The 17,592-nt window shown below is 41.7% G+C and overlaps 5 protein-coding genes across 9 annotated transcripts; 3 read left to right on the top strand and 2 right to left on the bottom strand.

The window, feature by feature from the left end:
- Positions 1-10: 10 nt before the first annotated feature.
- RB195_013489 (uncharacterized protein) lies at positions 11-590 on the top strand (the record flags this gene model as incomplete). 2 transcript variants are annotated; one of them, XM_064203327.1, is made up of 4 exons in its annotated part: positions 11-59; positions 136-227; positions 288-367; positions 426-432. In XM_064203327.1, the coding sequence occupies 4 exons, from the start codon at positions 11-13 to the stop codon at positions 430-432; spliced, it is 228 nt and encodes a 75-aa protein (XP_064059209.1). The 2 variants fall into 2 exon arrangements, with proteins under 2 accessions (XP_064059209.1, XP_064059208.1); XM_064203328.1 differs by lacking the exon at positions 11-59 and having other exon boundaries at positions 137-227; positions 426-590.
- RB195_013488 (uncharacterized protein) lies at positions 493-1,231 on the bottom strand (the record flags this gene model as incomplete). Of its 2 annotated transcripts, none has more annotated exons than XM_064203325.1 (4): positions 493-598; positions 658-808; positions 981-1,061; positions 1,132-1,231. In XM_064203325.1, 4 exons carry the CDS (start codon positions 1,229-1,231, stop codon positions 493-495), a joined length of 438 nt encoding a protein of 145 aa, XP_064059206.1. The 2 variants fall into 2 exon arrangements, with proteins under 2 accessions (XP_064059206.1, XP_064059207.1); XM_064203326.1 differs by having other exon boundaries at positions 593-598; positions 708-808.
- A 668-nt stretch (positions 1,232-1,899) lies between these two features.
- On the top strand, positions 1,900-3,486 carry RB195_013487 (uncharacterized protein; the record flags this gene model as incomplete). Its single annotated transcript, XM_013448751.2, has 4 exons — positions 1,900-1,956; positions 2,971-3,171; positions 3,223-3,330; positions 3,400-3,486. The coding sequence occupies 4 exons, from the start codon at positions 1,900-1,902 to the stop codon at positions 3,484-3,486; spliced, it is 453 nt and encodes a 150-aa protein (XP_013304205.2).
- Positions 3,487-5,705: 2,219 nt separating this feature from the next.
- On the top strand, positions 5,706-10,561 carry RB195_013486 (uncharacterized protein; the record flags this gene model as incomplete). Of its 3 annotated transcripts, none has more annotated exons than XM_064203322.1 (11): positions 5,706-5,833; positions 6,117-6,276; positions 6,424-6,510; positions 6,586-6,671; positions 6,733-6,906; positions 9,103-9,219; positions 9,283-9,375; positions 9,444-9,495; positions 9,555-9,625; positions 10,326-10,396; positions 10,455-10,561. In XM_064203322.1, the coding sequence occupies 11 exons, from the start codon at positions 5,706-5,708 to the stop codon at positions 10,559-10,561; spliced, it is 1,146 nt and encodes a 381-aa protein (XP_064059203.1). The 3 variants fall into 3 exon arrangements, with proteins under 3 accessions (XP_064059203.1, XP_064059204.1, XP_064059205.1); XM_064203323.1 differs by having other exon boundaries at positions 10,326-10,400; positions 10,516-10,561; XM_064203324.1 differs by having other exon boundaries at positions 10,326-10,400; positions 10,455-10,488.
- Positions 10,562-17,326: 6,765 nt separating this feature from the next.
- Positions 17,327-17,590, bottom strand: RB195_013485 (uncharacterized protein; the record flags this gene model as incomplete). Its single annotated transcript, XM_064203321.1, has 2 exons — positions 17,327-17,528; positions 17,583-17,590. The coding sequence occupies 2 exons, from the start codon at positions 17,588-17,590 to the stop codon at positions 17,327-17,329; spliced, it is 210 nt and encodes a 69-aa protein (XP_064059202.1).
- Between the last annotated feature and the right edge of the window lie 2 nt (positions 17,591-17,592).

The raw sequence follows: 17,592 nt of genomic DNA, 5'->3' as shown, positions 1-17,592 counted from the left end.
TTCTTACGGAATGGTTACGCATACAGTTCCATTTACTACATCGACTGCGACGAAGGAAGGTGAGGCCCCCAGTGCTAATATTACATTAGTGTTACTCAAGTGCTGAGAAGAAGAATTCTAGTCGTTATAACAAAGGATGGAAGTCGAAGCCGAAGCTCAACCTAAAGTGCGCCATCCCAAACCAGAGAAGCAAGACGCTGATCTCCCCCTCGCAATCTCTGCGACAGGTGAGAAGACATAGACCTATAAATTGAATTGAAAATTATATACAGTAGCATGAAACTCAGAACCGGAAACAGCTGCACCTTCGTACAGACCAGGAAACACGATCCATGATAGACGAACTAAGATTCCTCTTCATGTACAGGTCTGAGCATGTTTCTCAATAGAAGATCTCATCCCAACCTTAGTGGGAACGATTTCAGTTTATGATGGCTTCCGGACCTGTGAATGGCAGAGAGATGGCCTATTATCCATGGGAGGATGGGAATGCTAATCAACAGAAAAAAGGAGACCAACAGGTGAAAGAAGATGGAAGACCGAAGCAGAAATCGAAGGGCAATGAAGCGATAGGCGTTGTGGCGCTATAACGCTAATGCTTTAACAATGAAAGTTTGTTCAAAGAATGAACTGATAGAGAATGAAAGAATGGCATACTTGGAAAGTGTAATGGCTCGCAGAGCTTCCTGGACAAACGCATTGCGAACCACATCTGATTTGCACATTTGATAAGGAGTTTTTCCTTCCTCATTCTGGACACAAGGATTCGCACCATTGGAGAGAAGTGCACTCACGAAGTCCGCAGAGTCTAAAAACAGACTGAACAATCTTTAGTTGAGAGAATCGAGGTGTTTCTAGGTGATTTTGCGTGTTCTTATTAAAATTTGGATATATTAGGGAGGGTTTGAGCAGAGCAAAAGAAATCTGAGATAAAATACGAAATTATCTAATTACATACAAATGTACACTAGTAACCATACCTAATCCAACTGCACGGTGAAGCAGTGTTCCTTCCTTACAACATAACGCATCAACGTGATCATGAAAATCAGGTTTATTCCCTAGAATAGAAAAAAAAATAGTCGTAGAATGGATGGATTTGTCGGAATTCATAGGAATTGATTAACATACTTAGTTGAGAAAGTAGAGAGCATAATACGTCAACCCGTCCGTTATCGAGGCACTTCAAAAGCAGATCGCATGGACGCTCGTCATCCGTTCCGGCTGCCATGACGTGAAGTGATGCCCTGGCAGCTGAATCGCTACTGTAGGCCGAAATCCAATTAAAAATCTTTCTATATCAGATGGAAGCAAGTACTTGAAAGGAATTCCCAATGAGAAAACAAAAGAAAAGTCATCCTCAGACTACTGAGAGATTGCCACAAATCAAAATAAAAAGGATGTGTGAGGAAAATTTAGTTTGAGGGGGAAGCACTCAGTGGCGCCCTGATTTCTCGAAGTAAATAATTGAATCAATCGGGGCCTTAATGCCCAAACATTAGTCTTAGAACATCTATGACATGTAAATTATAGTTATAAAGAGAGAAAAGCAAGTTAGAACATCTACAGCATTTCATATCCTCGTATGCTTAGAGATTCCTGAAGGAGTAAAATTGTGGAGATATTTCTACTGTGCATGAAGTAATAAACATCGCAACTTTAAAAGAAAGAAAAAACTCTTAGAACCAGTTCAGCATAGAATGACGAACGTTGAAAACTGTCAAGGAAAATCTTAAAAACGCCACATATTACTAAGCAACGTTACACTATGAACACTGAACAGCAAACTCCTCAAGCTCGTTCTCATCGCAATGTCGTAGGAGTTTCTTCACGAAGAATGTGGACTGGTGCAAAATGTTCGAAATATAGTCGAATTGTACATATTATTAGTGGCTATTTATGCGGGCTGTTATACAACGTGTTGCCAAAGCGTCTGTGAAGGTTGGAGAAGAAGTGGTGAGTTCTTTCCGTTCATATGATTGTGATTTTATATACCATTGGCTTTTTTTCGATAAACTGCTTTGAAGATTTCTGTTTGTTATGTACAGTAGCTGTTTCGACATTTCCAAGTTATGAGAGAGTCCCGTAGGGATAGAGCTTTCAGAAAGCAGTTCTCGTTCTTTAGTAGATTGGAATTATTTTTTCCTTGCTGAAGAGTCCACCTGGTACAACTTATTGTTTGCAAAAGTTCTTTTTTTCCTGCGTGTTTTGGGGATGAAAGATTTTTGGCGTCTGTATTTCCATGAGATGCTGTCTAATTAAGCGATGCGATCATCAAAACATAAAGAAAACAAGTACCGTACATAAGTCATCTGCTGCTGTAGTTGCTGTGTCTTTGACGAATTCTATGAAATTCACTAGTACTCTATAATCACCTTCTTCCCTTCAACAGCTCCGAAATTTTTATTGGTAGTGAGGTTATCGACTTTTGCGAAGACAATTTGGCCGTATATTTTCCTTTTCTGCCGATTTTCAACTTTACGGAACTGCTACCTGTCTAAGGAATTCTGAATTCTTGCGATTTTCTGACGCTGCTTTGAGAAGATTTTTTTCTGGCCATTCTCATGTTTCTCTGATGCATATATGCTCGCTATCATGTAGTTACAAACCTCCTTTCCTTCTGTATCCACATGCTGCATGCCCTGTTCGGCGAGCAAACTGTATAGTCGGGTTAAAACGACATGAAGCACGGTGCGATTGCGTAAGCGGCGGCGCTCGAAGCGGTGGAGCGTAGTGGTTAGGATCGATCGAACACCCTAGCCAGCACCTTCCATCACTGTAGTTTGCGATGGTCTCACGTCGATCCTTGCCGCCCGCTCCACCGCGCCATTTCGAGCACAGCCGCTTACGCAACTGCACGGTGCTTCATGTCTTTTTGACGCTAGTATAAGACTTCTGAGCGGAGAAAAACTGAGCAATCACTCTGCTATAGCAGAGTCTGACGTAATATCATAATTCTATTATTTTCAGGTAGGCTCTATAGGAAGAGGAGTTTGCGTTTTCGTTGGAATATCCAGGGAAGACAGTGATGATGATATCGAATACATTGTCCGAAAAATCCTTAATATTCGTTTGTTTGAGTCAGAAAAGAAACGATGGGATAAGTCTGTCAAAGATGAAGGACTGGAAGTCCTTTGTGTCAGCCAATTCACGCTGTATGGATTTCTAAAGGTAATATTCTTAACTATGCTGATAAACCTATTGTGAAGGAAGATTTTGTAGGGTAATAAGCTAGATTTTCACAATTCAATGAATCCTGAAGACGCTTCTGTGTTCTACAGCCGCTTTATGGATCGGTTACGCTCGTCTTATGTGACTGAGAAGATACAGGTAATCACACAGAAGCCTTTTTTCAACTAGTTAAATTTGAGATTAAAATTTGTTTAATTTCTTATTTAGGATGGACGTTTCGCTGCTATGATGAATGTTGAAATTATTAATGATGGCCCAGTCACAATAAATCTAGACAGTAAGAATAGAGAATGAATAATGGTGTTAATATGTTAGGTTTTGATTTGTTATTCGTTGTTATGCAATAAAATTGTACAGCTAACCTGTTAAATTAAAGAAGGAAACAAAGAAAATCTAATAGAATATTCATTCCCATCTCCTGGAAGCCTTGGATTAAATGTGTTTGTAATGTAGTTATTCGCTGTCGAATTCGCGGCCACATTAGCCTTGGATGAAGTTTATCGCCCACTTTGGGCTGCCCGACCCCAAAATATAGTCCTGCAGCTTGCTCCACTGTCCACTCAGGAGTGGCGCCGTCTAAAGAATATTGACACCGTCAAAGGGACTTTGGACATACGGTACACACTCAGAGCCACCCCTATACGCTGCATTTCTCGACGATGTAATACCGAGACATTCAACGCTGGACTTCTCCCTTCCTCTCGCCGTTACTAAAGGAATCTTTGTTTGTCTTTTCCTTTGCTAAATGATATGCTTGAGTTCAGTTCATACCTGAGCTAAGCTTGCATTGCAAATGACACGCGTGATCAAGCTCAACTTCACACAGCAATCCAGAAAGTAAGATGCGAGAAACAGTCTTGGTTGATTATTCTCTTCTCACTTATGATGCAGCTTGTTGCGCGATATAATACGGACGACTCCATCGTACTCGCAACGTACACAATCCAACTAATATAGCTCAACTCTCCCGATAAGATGTAGCGTTGAAGAGAATCGCGGATTGTCGATAGTCCAATTTAGCAACAACCAAGGTTGTTAACAAACTTTATTACGGCTAACGTTTCGCCTTCGTCAGAGCCTGGAAAGTCAGATCATTCGTGATATATCCTCTCAAATGCCTCATCCAGAACAAGTCATCATTCCCTAAGATGCTGCACCCAAAATCGAAACCAAAACGTTGTGCTTATCTAGGTAGCTGCGTTGCCGTGATATTAGCGGACCTCCGCGGGATAAAATCGCTCCGCTAATACTAATTAGGATGCGACCCGCATGTCTTGATACAGAGCCAGCTCGTTGGTGACGGCTATGCATTCTTCCTTTCTATTCATTTTGGACGTTTAGCGTTTATCCAAAACGCCTACAAAGTTCTGCGAACTACAATGTCGGGTTCGTGCGATAGGATCGTGGCAGCTATGCAGAAAGGAGCATTTTCATGACATTTTCTGCGATGGGTTCCGAGAGGGGTTGCTGCGTTTAAATGTTTCATCCCATCTAGATGTTCTTTAATACGAACACAAAGAAGTCGCCCTATTTCGCCAATATATTCTTTGCCGCATTTTGCTGTTGCTAAATTGGACTATCGACAAGTTGCAATCTCTATGCCAAGATTCAAGAAAAGTCGAACTTTCGCACTTCTGGAAGAATCACGGGTGTTGCTCAACCGTTTCCTGGATTCCTAGAGAGAGTTGAGGGTGTTCAAACCCATATTCGTGAACTATACGTCTATCCTTATCTATTGTCTTAGAGACAACGATATGGTCACTTTCGTGATGCGCTGCCTTTGAAATGGATCTTTTCGTGCAGAAGTATACTGTATAGTAGGGTCATAACGACATGAAGCACAAACGCAATTGCGTACACTGCTTACGTCCATGCGCTTCGGTGGAGCGTTGCGGCTAGGAGCGTGGTGAAACCCTTGCTGGAATCACCCATCGTTGCAGTGGCTTTCCTCCAGAAGAGTTGCTAATAGACATCAAAGTAGGCCGATCTCTCTAACGGAGCCTATATTAAAGGTAAGTACACATCTCTTCAAATGATACACCTTTTGTTTTGACGATAAAAGGTTTATCGGTGTTAGATTACAAACATTTGTTCATAGTTTAAACCAGTTCCATACTCTGTGTGACAACGATAGGTTGGTGGCGGAAGGAGTGAGCATGCACTGATTTCACCTCACTGACAACTTCGACTAAGGTACGTCCTTAGTTCCTAGTAAGTGTAGTTTAATTAGAGTTCTGTGATAAAAACCTCGAAAATGGTGCTACAGGAAAAGTTCGCTAATTTCTATGCTTGACGTTAATTACGTTTGTTCGGACGACCACGACCCTTCCGGAGCATTCCAACGCTCTCTTTCGCATTCCAACGCACGCATCGTATCTCTTCTGTCTTCAATCAGATTTGAATAGCGGTCGTCTGGGCAAGCATACGAATTGGCGCCTATATGTGTTGAGTATCGTTATAGCAACGCGTTAAACCACAAATCATCTTTTTTGATATACATATTCAGCATACATATGTCGTGGTATTCTGTCATCTACACACGCGTACGTGAATATAAAAAGAAGAATCCTATACGTGGCTTCTTCCTCGCACGCCTGCTCAACGCTCTACTTTTCGCACAGATCGCTGGACTTGCTTACAGGTGACGCCGAGCAATCTTTTCTTTTATTTCATGTGATTTATAGCTGGACCAGGAGAGCTATATTTACCCTAAACATAGGAAGTCTTGGGACCTCGGGGTTGTAGGTTTCGCAGGTTCCACCTGGTCACACTTTTATAAATGGTTAGACTAGTCTGCTGACATGCTAAGGCCAACATTTATGTCTATTCGGGGGCTCAAGACCGGTTGTTCCATTCTTCCTGTTATGTTGGGCTAGTAGCGCAGGGAGATGCCGAAGACGGTACTTCATACACGAAATTTGCAGCATATATGTTTATTTCTACATCGTTTGTGGATATTTCCTGCAATCATCACTTCAAGCTACTCTTTATATCTGCATATATTTATCACTTTCCTTCATGGCTTTGTGGTGTCTCTTCTCTGCTCTACTCTATGGCGTAGCAAAGATTCCTCCTCACTGGTCGGTGAGTGAAAATGAGTACACAGTCGTCCTTTTTTAGCGATTTACGGACTTCTGTTTATCGCGGTGACCGCGACGCTTCCAATGCGAATAAGGCGCCTGCCAGAGCCTCCGTCCGATATCCTTTCACTCAAGTATGACGAGTGTTCAGGTGCCTGCCGAAGTGGACGAAAGACTCAAGAGTTGTACACCATTTGAAAGTGGTCGCTACGTAGTGGATAAATCGACTCCCGAGCAGGTCCTAGAGAAACACCCTCCCATAGTCCTTCTGGGAGTGCCTTAAGTTATCCTGACGTCAAAATACTTTCTTTAGACAGTTCAACAACATCGAATTCTCACCAAAGTAGCTGCAGATCTTGGAGTTGTACAGGCAGAATGCGATCAAGCAGGAAGAAATAAGTAGAGTTTATTTCTTAACTACAATAATCTCTCCCTGTCAATTCATCCAATATTTTTTCAGGTACTGCTACATTTGTAGAACTCTGAAGCCGGATAGATCACATCATTGCTCGTCTTGTGGAAGATGTGTGGTGAAATTTGATCACCATTGTCCATGGATAAATCAATGTGTAAATCATGCAAACTACAAGCCGTTCCTACTCTATATATTCTACAGCACCGTTACAGTCGCATGGTACGTGTTGTTCTAGCGCTTTTCGGATCAGCAATGAGGTATTGGGAGGGGGAGTAGCTCAGTGAGGAGTTACTACAACATTAACTCCGTTGATATATATCTAGTCGAAAAAATGAACTTAAAAGCATCACCCCACGAATCTGAGGTGGTACGGATTTCAGGTGGAGTATTCGTATGCGCTATTTTCTACAAAGAGTTCGATTGGAGCGCGCTAGCCCTGTGCACGCGCCGCATTTTCCGGACCGTTATTTACGGCAATTAGGAAGAAATGGACGGAATCACTCCTTCTTCATAATCATCTATCCCGAATACTCCACCTGAAATCCTTACCACCCCAGATTCGTGGAGTGATGCATTTAAGCCTAGCGCAATAGTATGATCGACTAGCGCGGTGGAGCCAGAGGTTGCGATCCAGACAGGACCCTCACTTGCTGCTCTCGTGTTTGCACAGATAACTGAGGGTCCCACGTCGATCACCCGCTAGATTTCTGCGTCCCACTTCGAGCGCAGCCGCTCACGCCACGGCACCTTCAGGTCGTTTTCACCCAATTTTCCCATGGTGCGAACACGAGGATCGAATATCAAAGCGATAGTTTATTGGGACTGAGTTATATAACCAGACCCGACTCTAACTCGACAACCGGTTCATGGTTGACCGAGGCCAGCCAGGCTTCCCATTCTTTCAGAATTTCAGGATTTTCATTCTTCCAGGATAGATAGGTTAGTGCGAAATTAGTGTGGAATAGTAAGGAGTCAGATTCGATGCCGAGGTTGGCCTCCATAAGTCATTGTACCGGGCGCTCGTAAACTTCTACTATTCTGAAGTGGAGTATAGTAACGACATGAAGCAAGGTGCAATTGCGTACGTGGCTTCTCCCGAGGCGCTTCGGTGGAGCGTCGCGGCTATGAGCGTGGTGAATCCCTTGGTCCTGCAGTTTGCCGCGGTCCAACCTCGGTTCCAACTCCTGCCTTGCGTGCCTCCCCCGCGCCGTTTTGAGGGCGGTCGACGTTTTGACCCGACTATATGTTGTGGTCTTCTGTGAGGGACTACACAAAACAGACGAAAACGAACTACACTTCAATGGACATATAATAAAGAAGGAATCAATCAAAGCTAGCCATTTTGTTCCATGTGAAGAAATATAAATGAAGTAAGTGTGAGCGATATGAAATGGATTTAGATCGCCAGATACCATTAGCGTCGAAATTCTTTAACATTTTTAACCGCGATGAGCAACTGATTGTGGAAGACGAAGAGAGAGGAAGACTGCGTCAAACCATCAAACTGCATACGCCAGACGCGCCGCGCTCAACCTGCCGGAGAATTTCTGCACTGCCTTTGTCTATAACGTTCAATAGAATGACCGAATATCCAGCTATAGTAGGACAAAGCAACTTGAAGAATGGTGCAGTTGCGTAAACGGCTGCGTTCGAAGTAGCGCTCTTGAGGGCAGCATCCCACGAATCTGAGGTGGTGCTGATTTCAGGTGGAGTATCCGTATACGGGGTCATAGATTATGGAGGCGGGGGTGGTTGCGCCCATCTCTCCCTGCACCACTGCAAACAGCCGCCTCCAGAATGCTGTTTTGTACGACGTCATCTATTGCAACGCTCCACCCCGTGCGCCGCCTCCGCCCTGCGATTCGTCAAAAACCAATTCGGGCTGCCCCGATAGGCAGTAAGGGACCCTATGCGTGCAAGGGTGGCGCGCTGCAACAGAAGGCATCGTACAAAACAGCATGCAGGGGCCGCCTGCTTGCAGTGATTCAGGGAGAGATGAGCGGAACCACCCCGGTCTCCATAATCCACGACCCCGTATGCGGATACTCCTCCGGAAATCCGTACCACCCCAGATTAGTGGTATGCTGCCTTTGAGCTAGCAGGCGGCTCTGACGGCTGAGATAAGTAGAGCGAGCAATCTGGGGTGGTACGGATAGGTGGATGAATCCATGAATAATTGTTTGAATGGTTGAATAAGTGCTTGTCGAGATGTGCACGTTCACTTCTAGCGTCCTACTGTTCAACCCTATTCTTTTTTAAAAATGTTGTTTGGAGTCCAACTGAAATAACTGAGAGCAAGTCAATTGATGCTACGGCACCAGTTTTTATGAAGATATGAAAAAGTCTCTTAAAAACACCTAGAGACGTCTTTGAACCACTAGTTCAAGAAATTACAGTTTTAAGTGCAAATTTTAGGTTCGTAGTAACGTCATTAGAATGTTTTGTACGATTTATCACAAACGGGAATTTTTTGGAAGATGCAATTCCTCTAGCACATCTTCTTCTAGTGATGGTTGCATATGGAGTGTTTGGGTAGGAAAAATTGAATTTATCAGTTATGTTGCCTTCTAAAAATAAAGACTTTACTTTGTTTAGTTATTATCCACTTGGTGAAATGGTCATCTTTCATTTTGGCTTACTGTCAATTAACGAAACAACCTGTGAACAAGCAAAACCTGCTGTGCTGAAGTAAAAGATTACTAGTATTTAAAAGAAGAAAAATGCCAATGAAATCAATTGATATGATTTTGTTATAGGTTTGACTTCAAAGCTGATTACAATCTGGGCAAAATGAACAATTTCCGACAGGTTCCAACGTTCTACTCTTGATACCGCTAAAGAACCTCTTATGTAACCTACTTTTTAAGGTATTTGGATGGGGATTATGGATGTTCCCTCTGATTACTAGCGAAGAAGATGGCATGCACTTTCAAATACGGTATGCGTAGTTTTGTGTTGACGAGTAGATGTTCAGCCAAGTGACCGTGACGCATCTGCTGCGAAACACGCTTCCTTGCATGACACGCAATCCCTCTTTTATTTTCCTTTTATTTTCCAAGGTGATCATCCAATTGAACACATTAAGGTTCGCGTGTAATTGTTGCTTGTGTTCCGCCGTGCGATCGCGACGCATTCACTGCAAATCTGTTCTACGCCTGCACTCTTTAAAGCACACATTTCGCTCCTCCATCTGGAAAAGTAGTGGACATATCACCATATTTCGTCCGATACTCTATTCTAAAGCTCTGATATGGTGGCCTTAAAAAAGCATTAAATGGCTGACGTATCAATCCACATGGGATGCACCAATGCGTTTCACTGCAGTTCGTAATCGTTGAGGTTTTGGAACGCGTGTTGGCCTATACAATTACTTGCAAGGGCCAACCGATGGTCAAGTCAGTGTTTGTGTTATCCCGAACAAGTTTGTTACCAATTTATCAACTCCAGAAGGATGAGAGGCTTGGTTTGTAGCAGGGTTATCCATCGACCGTGCGGCTACAGCGGACCTCTAACCACCTGCTCTACACCCGCCCCTTTATAGTAGTTCTGGTAGCCTTAGTTTCCTAAACTAGATTAAAGGATTCGGATCACTAACAATATCACTCAGTAGTTTCTACATTTATCAAAAGCTGTTCTAGCTACGTGGATCCATCAAATCAAATGCGATTCAAGCGAGTCATAGTAAAAGCGACAAAAAATGCAGTGACAGGCGTGTAGGTTATGTATTTTGCCAGGAACATTCGTATTGGAACATTTATCATTCTCAGGTTACCCAACAGAACGATCCTACCGATTTTTTGAGCGACCTGTATCAATCAAATTCTTCAGGAAATCATTTGAACCATCATCGTCATCATCTCGATCTTCTGCATAGATTCCATATGAACGATCTCTTTTTGAAGAGCTGATTATTCGTACTATTGTAAATGGCATATAACAAATCTTAAGTTCTAACACGTATTCATAGTACGTCGTTATTGAATAAAGTTGTGTTCTTTTTGTTCAATGAAAAAGGAAAAAAAGGAACCCAATTTCTCGAAACTATGATACTTAAGAAGCATCAATAAAAGAAATATAAATAGAACAAATACCATGGTATATAATAAGGGGCTTAGTCTGTCACGTGTATGTGTATGTGTATGTGTATGTATATATGTATATATATATATTGATTTCAGAAAGGGGATTGCGACGGGTCTCACGGCATCGGATTGGTGCGCCGACGCCACAAAGCTATAAAAGAGGGTGCGACGATTTGCATGGCGTCGCGTTGATGCGTCAGCGGTGATAAGATGGGGTGATGAGGGTCCAACAGCGTATAACTGGTGCGTCAAAGTGCAGCAGCGTCGAGCAATAACTCCGTGTGCATTTCGCAAAAGATAAGTGGGATGGAACAGTGCGAACGTTTTATATCTATACTGCGCGTGTTGGTGCCGAGGTGTCTATTTCCTTACACCCATAAGGTTGGTAACATGCCTTCCTCAAAAAGTGGAAACACGAATGAAACCGGCTGCTGCTGCTTAAGTAGTAGCGAACAGTTTACAAGATCTGACGTGGAACGTTATCTGTATCAGTATAATGATGTTGTTCACGTCACTTTATGTTAAAACATCATTAACTGATGTGATAACTGATGGATGGAAACAGGAAGAAAACCCATGCTTAGGGTAGTACTTTCAAATTGTGTCTCTTTTATATTGGAATCGAAGGAGAGAGTATTTGAAATTGAAGTTTGAATGCAGAAATGACACGTTTAGAAAGAAAATTATGAAATCTTCCGCCTAAATTTATAAAAAAACAAGAAGGTATTGTTAGAAAAGCACAATCCTAATCTTGCAGAAAATGTCTGTGCTATCAATTTTCGTTGATCAACGATGGTGAGCGAAAGGAACACCACAGAAAGTCTTAAAGCCGGTTTTAGCCGGACGTTTAGACTGCATTATAAATAAACTAGAAAGTAAGAGTGGTTCTCGTATGCACATGCGAGTCTGATTGCTTCAGTCAGTCAAAACGACAAGAAGCTTGGTGCAGTTCCGTAAGCGGCTGCGCTAGAGGCCGCACGGTTGAGCTAGCGGTTGTGATCGAAGTGATCATCGCGAGGTGGTGATTGATGCTAGCAAGATTCTCTTCTCGACTACAACAGCCACGCTGCACCGCACTGCTCGGCTCCGAGTGAAGCCCCACACGCAACAACTCAACTCGTTGTGGATCGACTCTACCTGGTCCTGCTTTTTCTGCTAAACTAAATGCAATCCAACATTTGAGTATACACACTGGGCACGTAGGAACTATCATGCTGTACAATAACAGGCTGTCTGTCACGTGCGTGTATGTGTGTATATGTACATATGAGTGTATGTGTGTGCGGTGTGTGTGTGTGGTGTGTGTGTGCGTGGGTTGCATGTGTGGCGTCGAACTGGTACGTCAGCGCCGCAAAGCGGTGAAGTATGGCAGGACGTTTTCCATGACGTGAAGTTTGTGAGTCAGCGCAAGAAAGCGATAGAATAGTGTGGGCGGGTTCATGGCATGGAATTGGTGCACGGCGGTGCACCAGTGCTGCACTATAACACCATGTGGATTTGTTAAGAACTAAATGAGACTTTGTGAACAGTTTCATAGCCGTGATAATTGTGTCTCGTTCAACCCGCGTATCTATTCGTCTGCATGTTACGCTTAGGTTGGAAACACTCTTCACATGTTCAAAATACATATGCAAACGGCTGCGTCAATAGTAGCTAACAGTTTGCGTGATCTAGAGTATTATCTATAACAGCACGATAATGATGTTCATTTCATTTCATGTCAGCACATTATTCTGTGTTGTTTGGAAAGTAGAGGAGAAAAACTCATAGTTTGGATTATGGTTTTAAATTGTGCTTGTATCGAAAGAATATAGGTGTGAAATCAAAATTGAATATTCTCCAAATGTAGAACTGACGCATTTAGGAAGAAAACTATGAAATCTGCCATCTATGCTTAAATTTCTAAAGAAAAGAAAACGAAGGAAGAGCTGTTGGGAATATCCAAATTTAATTTGACAGAAGATTCCTCTACTTTTAATTTTCATTAATCACTGAAAGGAAGCGAAATGTGCACCACGAGAAGTTTTAAGTCGAGCTCCAGCCGGACGCTCAGAATGGTGATACAATATATAATTTGCACAGTTATATAGTGGAAATTATCCAGATAGGGAGGATGTAGTGTAGCGGTTAGACGTTCGCTTCCTGCACGATCGATCGGAGGTTCGAGTCCGCCTTAGTGCTCACCAAGCCTTTCCTACGTGGTCGATAAATTGGTACCAGTTTTATCTGAGAAGATAAAAACACTGACTTGACACATCGGCTAGCCCCCGCAAGTCATTGCATAGGTCAGTTACACATTCGTAAACCTCAAACGATTCTGAATTGAAGTGAACGTGGGGGCGCATCCAAAGCGGATTGATTAACGCCAGAAACTTCATCCTTTATCCTTTATCATTTAATTGTCCTTGCTACTTGTGTTACGCCTTCTTGTGAACTCACTGAAAATCCCAGATCAGGGACAGGACAACACCAAGATATAGTAAGGTAAATCACAATCGACATGAATCGCAGTGCAGTTGCGTAAGCGGCCGCACTCGAAGTGGCGCGCCAAGCGGACTGATTAACGCCATACACTTTATCCTTTATCTTTTATACACATATTGGAAAAGATGGTGTCGCTCTGCATGTCGACCACATGTACTCGGGTCACTCTGTGCTGATAATCTCATCAGGCGATAATACCAGCCCTTCGGTTAAGTAAGTCAATGAGTAGTTGAAAAACTGCTTTTAACAGCAAATATTTTTATTATTAGTGAAATCTCAGAAGAAATAAGGTGATGGAGTAGAAACACGCACAAATGAGTTGACCTGCTGCTGAAAGATGCGCGACATTCGGCAACTTTAAGCAGCAGGTCGCGCGCATCTCAGTTCGTTTTAACTACAGTGCTATGCCATGGACAAAGAATGCGACATGTTTGCCGCTGCCTTCCTAACTGTGAAGAAGGACTGAGGCAAAAAAAAACACGAATGACAAAAACAGCTACGTAGAAATCCACGACTGACGTAACGATTCTTATTCGGACCCTAATTCAGCCTTTTTGTCGAGGTCTAAGCCTCCCATTAGTTTCACCAACAGATTTTCGAGAAAAAGAGTTTGGTCAAGAAGAGTCGCTTAGGTTCTTTTTTGATTTTTGCAGACCTTAAGCACCAAGTTCTTAAAGTTTCTGAAAACTTTCGTCTATGTCATCGAACTCTGCATGCACCGTTGAACAATAGCGCATAAAAACATACGAATACGATCAAAAGTGAACTTTGACTACAATTTAGCTTATTTTCTTCTCAGAAAACAATGCTAGTGATAGAAGAGGAAGCCGACCAACAAAAAGCCAGATGTAACAATGGTGCAAGGGAAAAAGAGCACTGCATTGGTTCAGCAGGTGTTACTGTTACTTGTTTCTCATTCTGACTTGCATGAGCTCCTTTTTTCTGCTTGCTTCATACTTCTGTAGACGGGAAAGAGTCCGAAAAAGTAGCGATTGGTTCATTCAAAACAATTTTATCTATGTGGAAGAATAATGAGCAAATACGTATGAATAAATCTCTGAAAAGACAAGAAAAAAAGTCGAGAGCGGCCACAGAAAGGTACAGTGTAGAACGAGGTGAAAAAAGAAACGTTTACGATCCGGTAACGATTTTGAACTGAAAAAATGGTTACGTTATAAGTTTCTTTTAGAATAAAAACGCTATATAAATTTGAAGTCTAGTTTAACTAAATATTAATATTACACAAATACTTTAATGTTAAACACTGCCTAACAGAACCATCATCAATCCTTTGGTATCATCCTGAAAGCTTCTGATAAGGACTAGTAGTGCAAAAACGTGGATAACTATAGTGAACGGGGAGAAAATGATTTCAGAAGAAGATAGAAATGCCGAATGAGGACGTATTCTTTATAAAAATCATCTGTGGAAACGAGAAAAATAATTTTATAAATATTCTTACTTGCGGGACCAATCGGAAAATTGTAAAATCTCTGTTTTTTCTGTATAAACTGAGCTTTTGAGGGCTGCTACATTAGTCCTTAAATTAGGAATTACATAACTTCATAGTGAAGAATGGAAAAAAAGTATGTGGAGTAGAACAACCAACTCAACTCAGAGAGTACGTATAAGAAACTACTCGAGCCTAATGTGGGAAAATTTGGAGAGAGGTGATTTCACCTCTAGTGGCCTTAAAAGAGGGCTACCTATTACAAATGTTATAGAATTTCGTTGAACTAATTTTTATATATTTTCAGGTAAACACAATAAAAAATGTGGATGGTACGAAATATAATAGAGTATCTACTTATAGATTTGCATTGGTGTGAAAGAATGTAAATTTGCTATTGAATGGGGTGGAATCTAGGCTATCGACTCTGGTTCTACATCAGATACGCAGGGAAAAAACTCTCGAATAGAAGCAGAGGAACAAGTTCTAACTAACTACCTCTCACTGCTGCTGATTGCGCTAGATATTGTTGTTACGAAGCCTGACACGCAACATTAGGATTTCATGGGAAATGATACAATAGGTGAACATGTGTTCGGCAAAGGACGGGAAATTTAGCGAATTCTCAAGACATGAAGGCAACGTCACATTACGAAACTGACGATGTTGGAGTCTGTGAGTGCAAATATAACAATAATATAACAATAATATAATAGTATAATATCGTAATAGACTAATAATATTACTAATAATAATAAATAATAATAAATAATAATAATGGAATAATATTATTGACGTAATAGACTGCAGGTATGTCCTGCTTAACCCCCTAGTCGTAGTCATAACCACGTTGGGAACGGTCTTACCCTCTATAAGGTGAGCTAGAACGCGCAGCATCTGTACACGCGTTGCGTTCAGGAGCGAGCAGTCGGAAATCAATAAGGTCTCCTTGGCAATCTATCAAAGTAAATTCAGTGAATAGGCTGCTGAGGAGATCGAAGCGTGTACAAAGGGGCGCATCCTAACGTACCTCGTAGGAACAAACACTGTTTTTCAAGACGATTCGAAAAAATTGGATGCAGCACCGCTCACACTTGCAATCTACACATCGAATTCTATATTTGCGCACAGATACCGCAAAGTGTCAATTTCGTGATAAAGTGCCTTTAAGATAGATGTTTTTCTTTGGAAAAAAAAAACGATGAAGGGTGAGTGTATGTTTGAAATGAGGTGGTCTCAGTCGTAAGAGTATTGTGTGGTTCTCTTGTAATGTGGCATTTTATTACGTGACTCATCAATGGTTTCATGGACTAACAGCAGTGGCAGCTCATCTCAGTTGAGGGCATCATACCACGAGATTAATGATGTTGCGATCCCGCCACGAAAAGATATGCAAGGTCAAAGGTGTAGCTCCACACCTTCGATACCTTAGTGTCAGCTCAACTTAACACCAAATGTCATCAAAAACCACTTGGAAAAAAGGAGTTGCGAACAAATTTTCCTTCGAAGGACCTCACAACGCCCTACTCCGTACACGCAAGCGAACGGGCGGTGAGGTCAGTGAGGTCCACTGAGCAGCCTAATCAAATGATACTTTGGTAATGCGCTTTAGCTATTTCATAGAGAATTATGTGTTCTACAAAATAGTGCGTTACGTTTTCTTCATGCCTATGCTTTCTGTTTTTTTCAAGTCATTATAATGAAATGTCAAGTCGAGAAAGAAGAGCATTCTCGAAATCTTCTTCTTTTTGCATTTATTCGATCGTTCAATCAGATATCCATCCGTCCCAAAGCATTTCGAGTGGATTGCGTGGCGATTCGCTCAATAACGGCGTGAAATTGAATATTTGCCTGTACGATTTCTTCGAGTGGAAGCTAGGTGATTTCTACCGTCGCTGTATCGAAGAGCTTAGTGACTGTAATGAGGAAGTTGTAAAAAACAACGGGGGAAAATTACTGATTGATTTTTTACTTCTTGTTTAATTTTGTGGAAATGAAAATTCAAAAAAAAAAAACTTATGGTTCAAAACTTATGGTTCAATCTAATAAAATGACATGTCAAGTCAGGGTGTTAATTTTTTCTAGGCGAAACCAGTTCATCGATCCAGAAAGGATGAAACGCTTGACTGGCATTGGGCGGTGTCGAACCATCAACCACCATGTAGACACTGCGGAACCTCTTGATTGAACACTACACTAACCCCTAAATAATTTAATAAAGGATAAAAGGTAAAGTTTCTGGCGTTAAACAATCCGCCACCATGTTCACTTCAGCTCCTGGATGAGCCACCACGCCACTTCAGCTCACAATCTTTGGGTTCACGAGCGCGAAACTAGCCTTTATCGTTACTTGCAGGAGCTAGATGTGTCAATTTGGAGTTTTTGTTCACCTGAACAGTTCTGGTATCAATTTATTGATCCAGGTGAGATTTAAGGCTTGGTTTGCACTAGGACGAACTCGAACTTCGAATCGTGCAAACACAGCGAAATCTCTTACCGATTGCACTATACTCGCTTCTATACACTTTAATAATCCGGAGCAAAAACGAAAACATCTATGGACAACAAGAACAACAATATACTCATTAAACCTACGTAGTAGTCATATATTCACGACTTATTCCTACAATTTCAAGTATAGAAATGAATTCGAATAACAGGACTTCTTTAACAAATCGGAATTAAAATACAAACTGGTAAAATAATTGACGAAACTGACTGTAAAGTATAAAACTTTAAAAAATCTTGATGCTGTGCAGATGTTAAGATCTCGGGTTGAGACAAGGCCAAGGTAGATCTCAAGAAAATCCATAGTTTTGAGCAATCTAAAATTTCTCTTCACGAGTGCACGTAGAACAGATAAATTGGCTAAGACTTACCTTACCATGA

The sequence above is a fragment of the Necator americanus genome, chromosome V (genome assembly GCF_031761385.1).
Source record: "Necator americanus strain Aroian chromosome V, whole genome shotgun sequence".
NCBI classification, from domain to species: Eukaryota; Metazoa; Nematoda; class Chromadorea; order Rhabditida; family Ancylostomatidae; genus Necator; species Necator americanus.
Note: the sequence above shows the minus strand (reverse complement) of the source record. Positions and strands in the feature narration are given on the sequence as shown.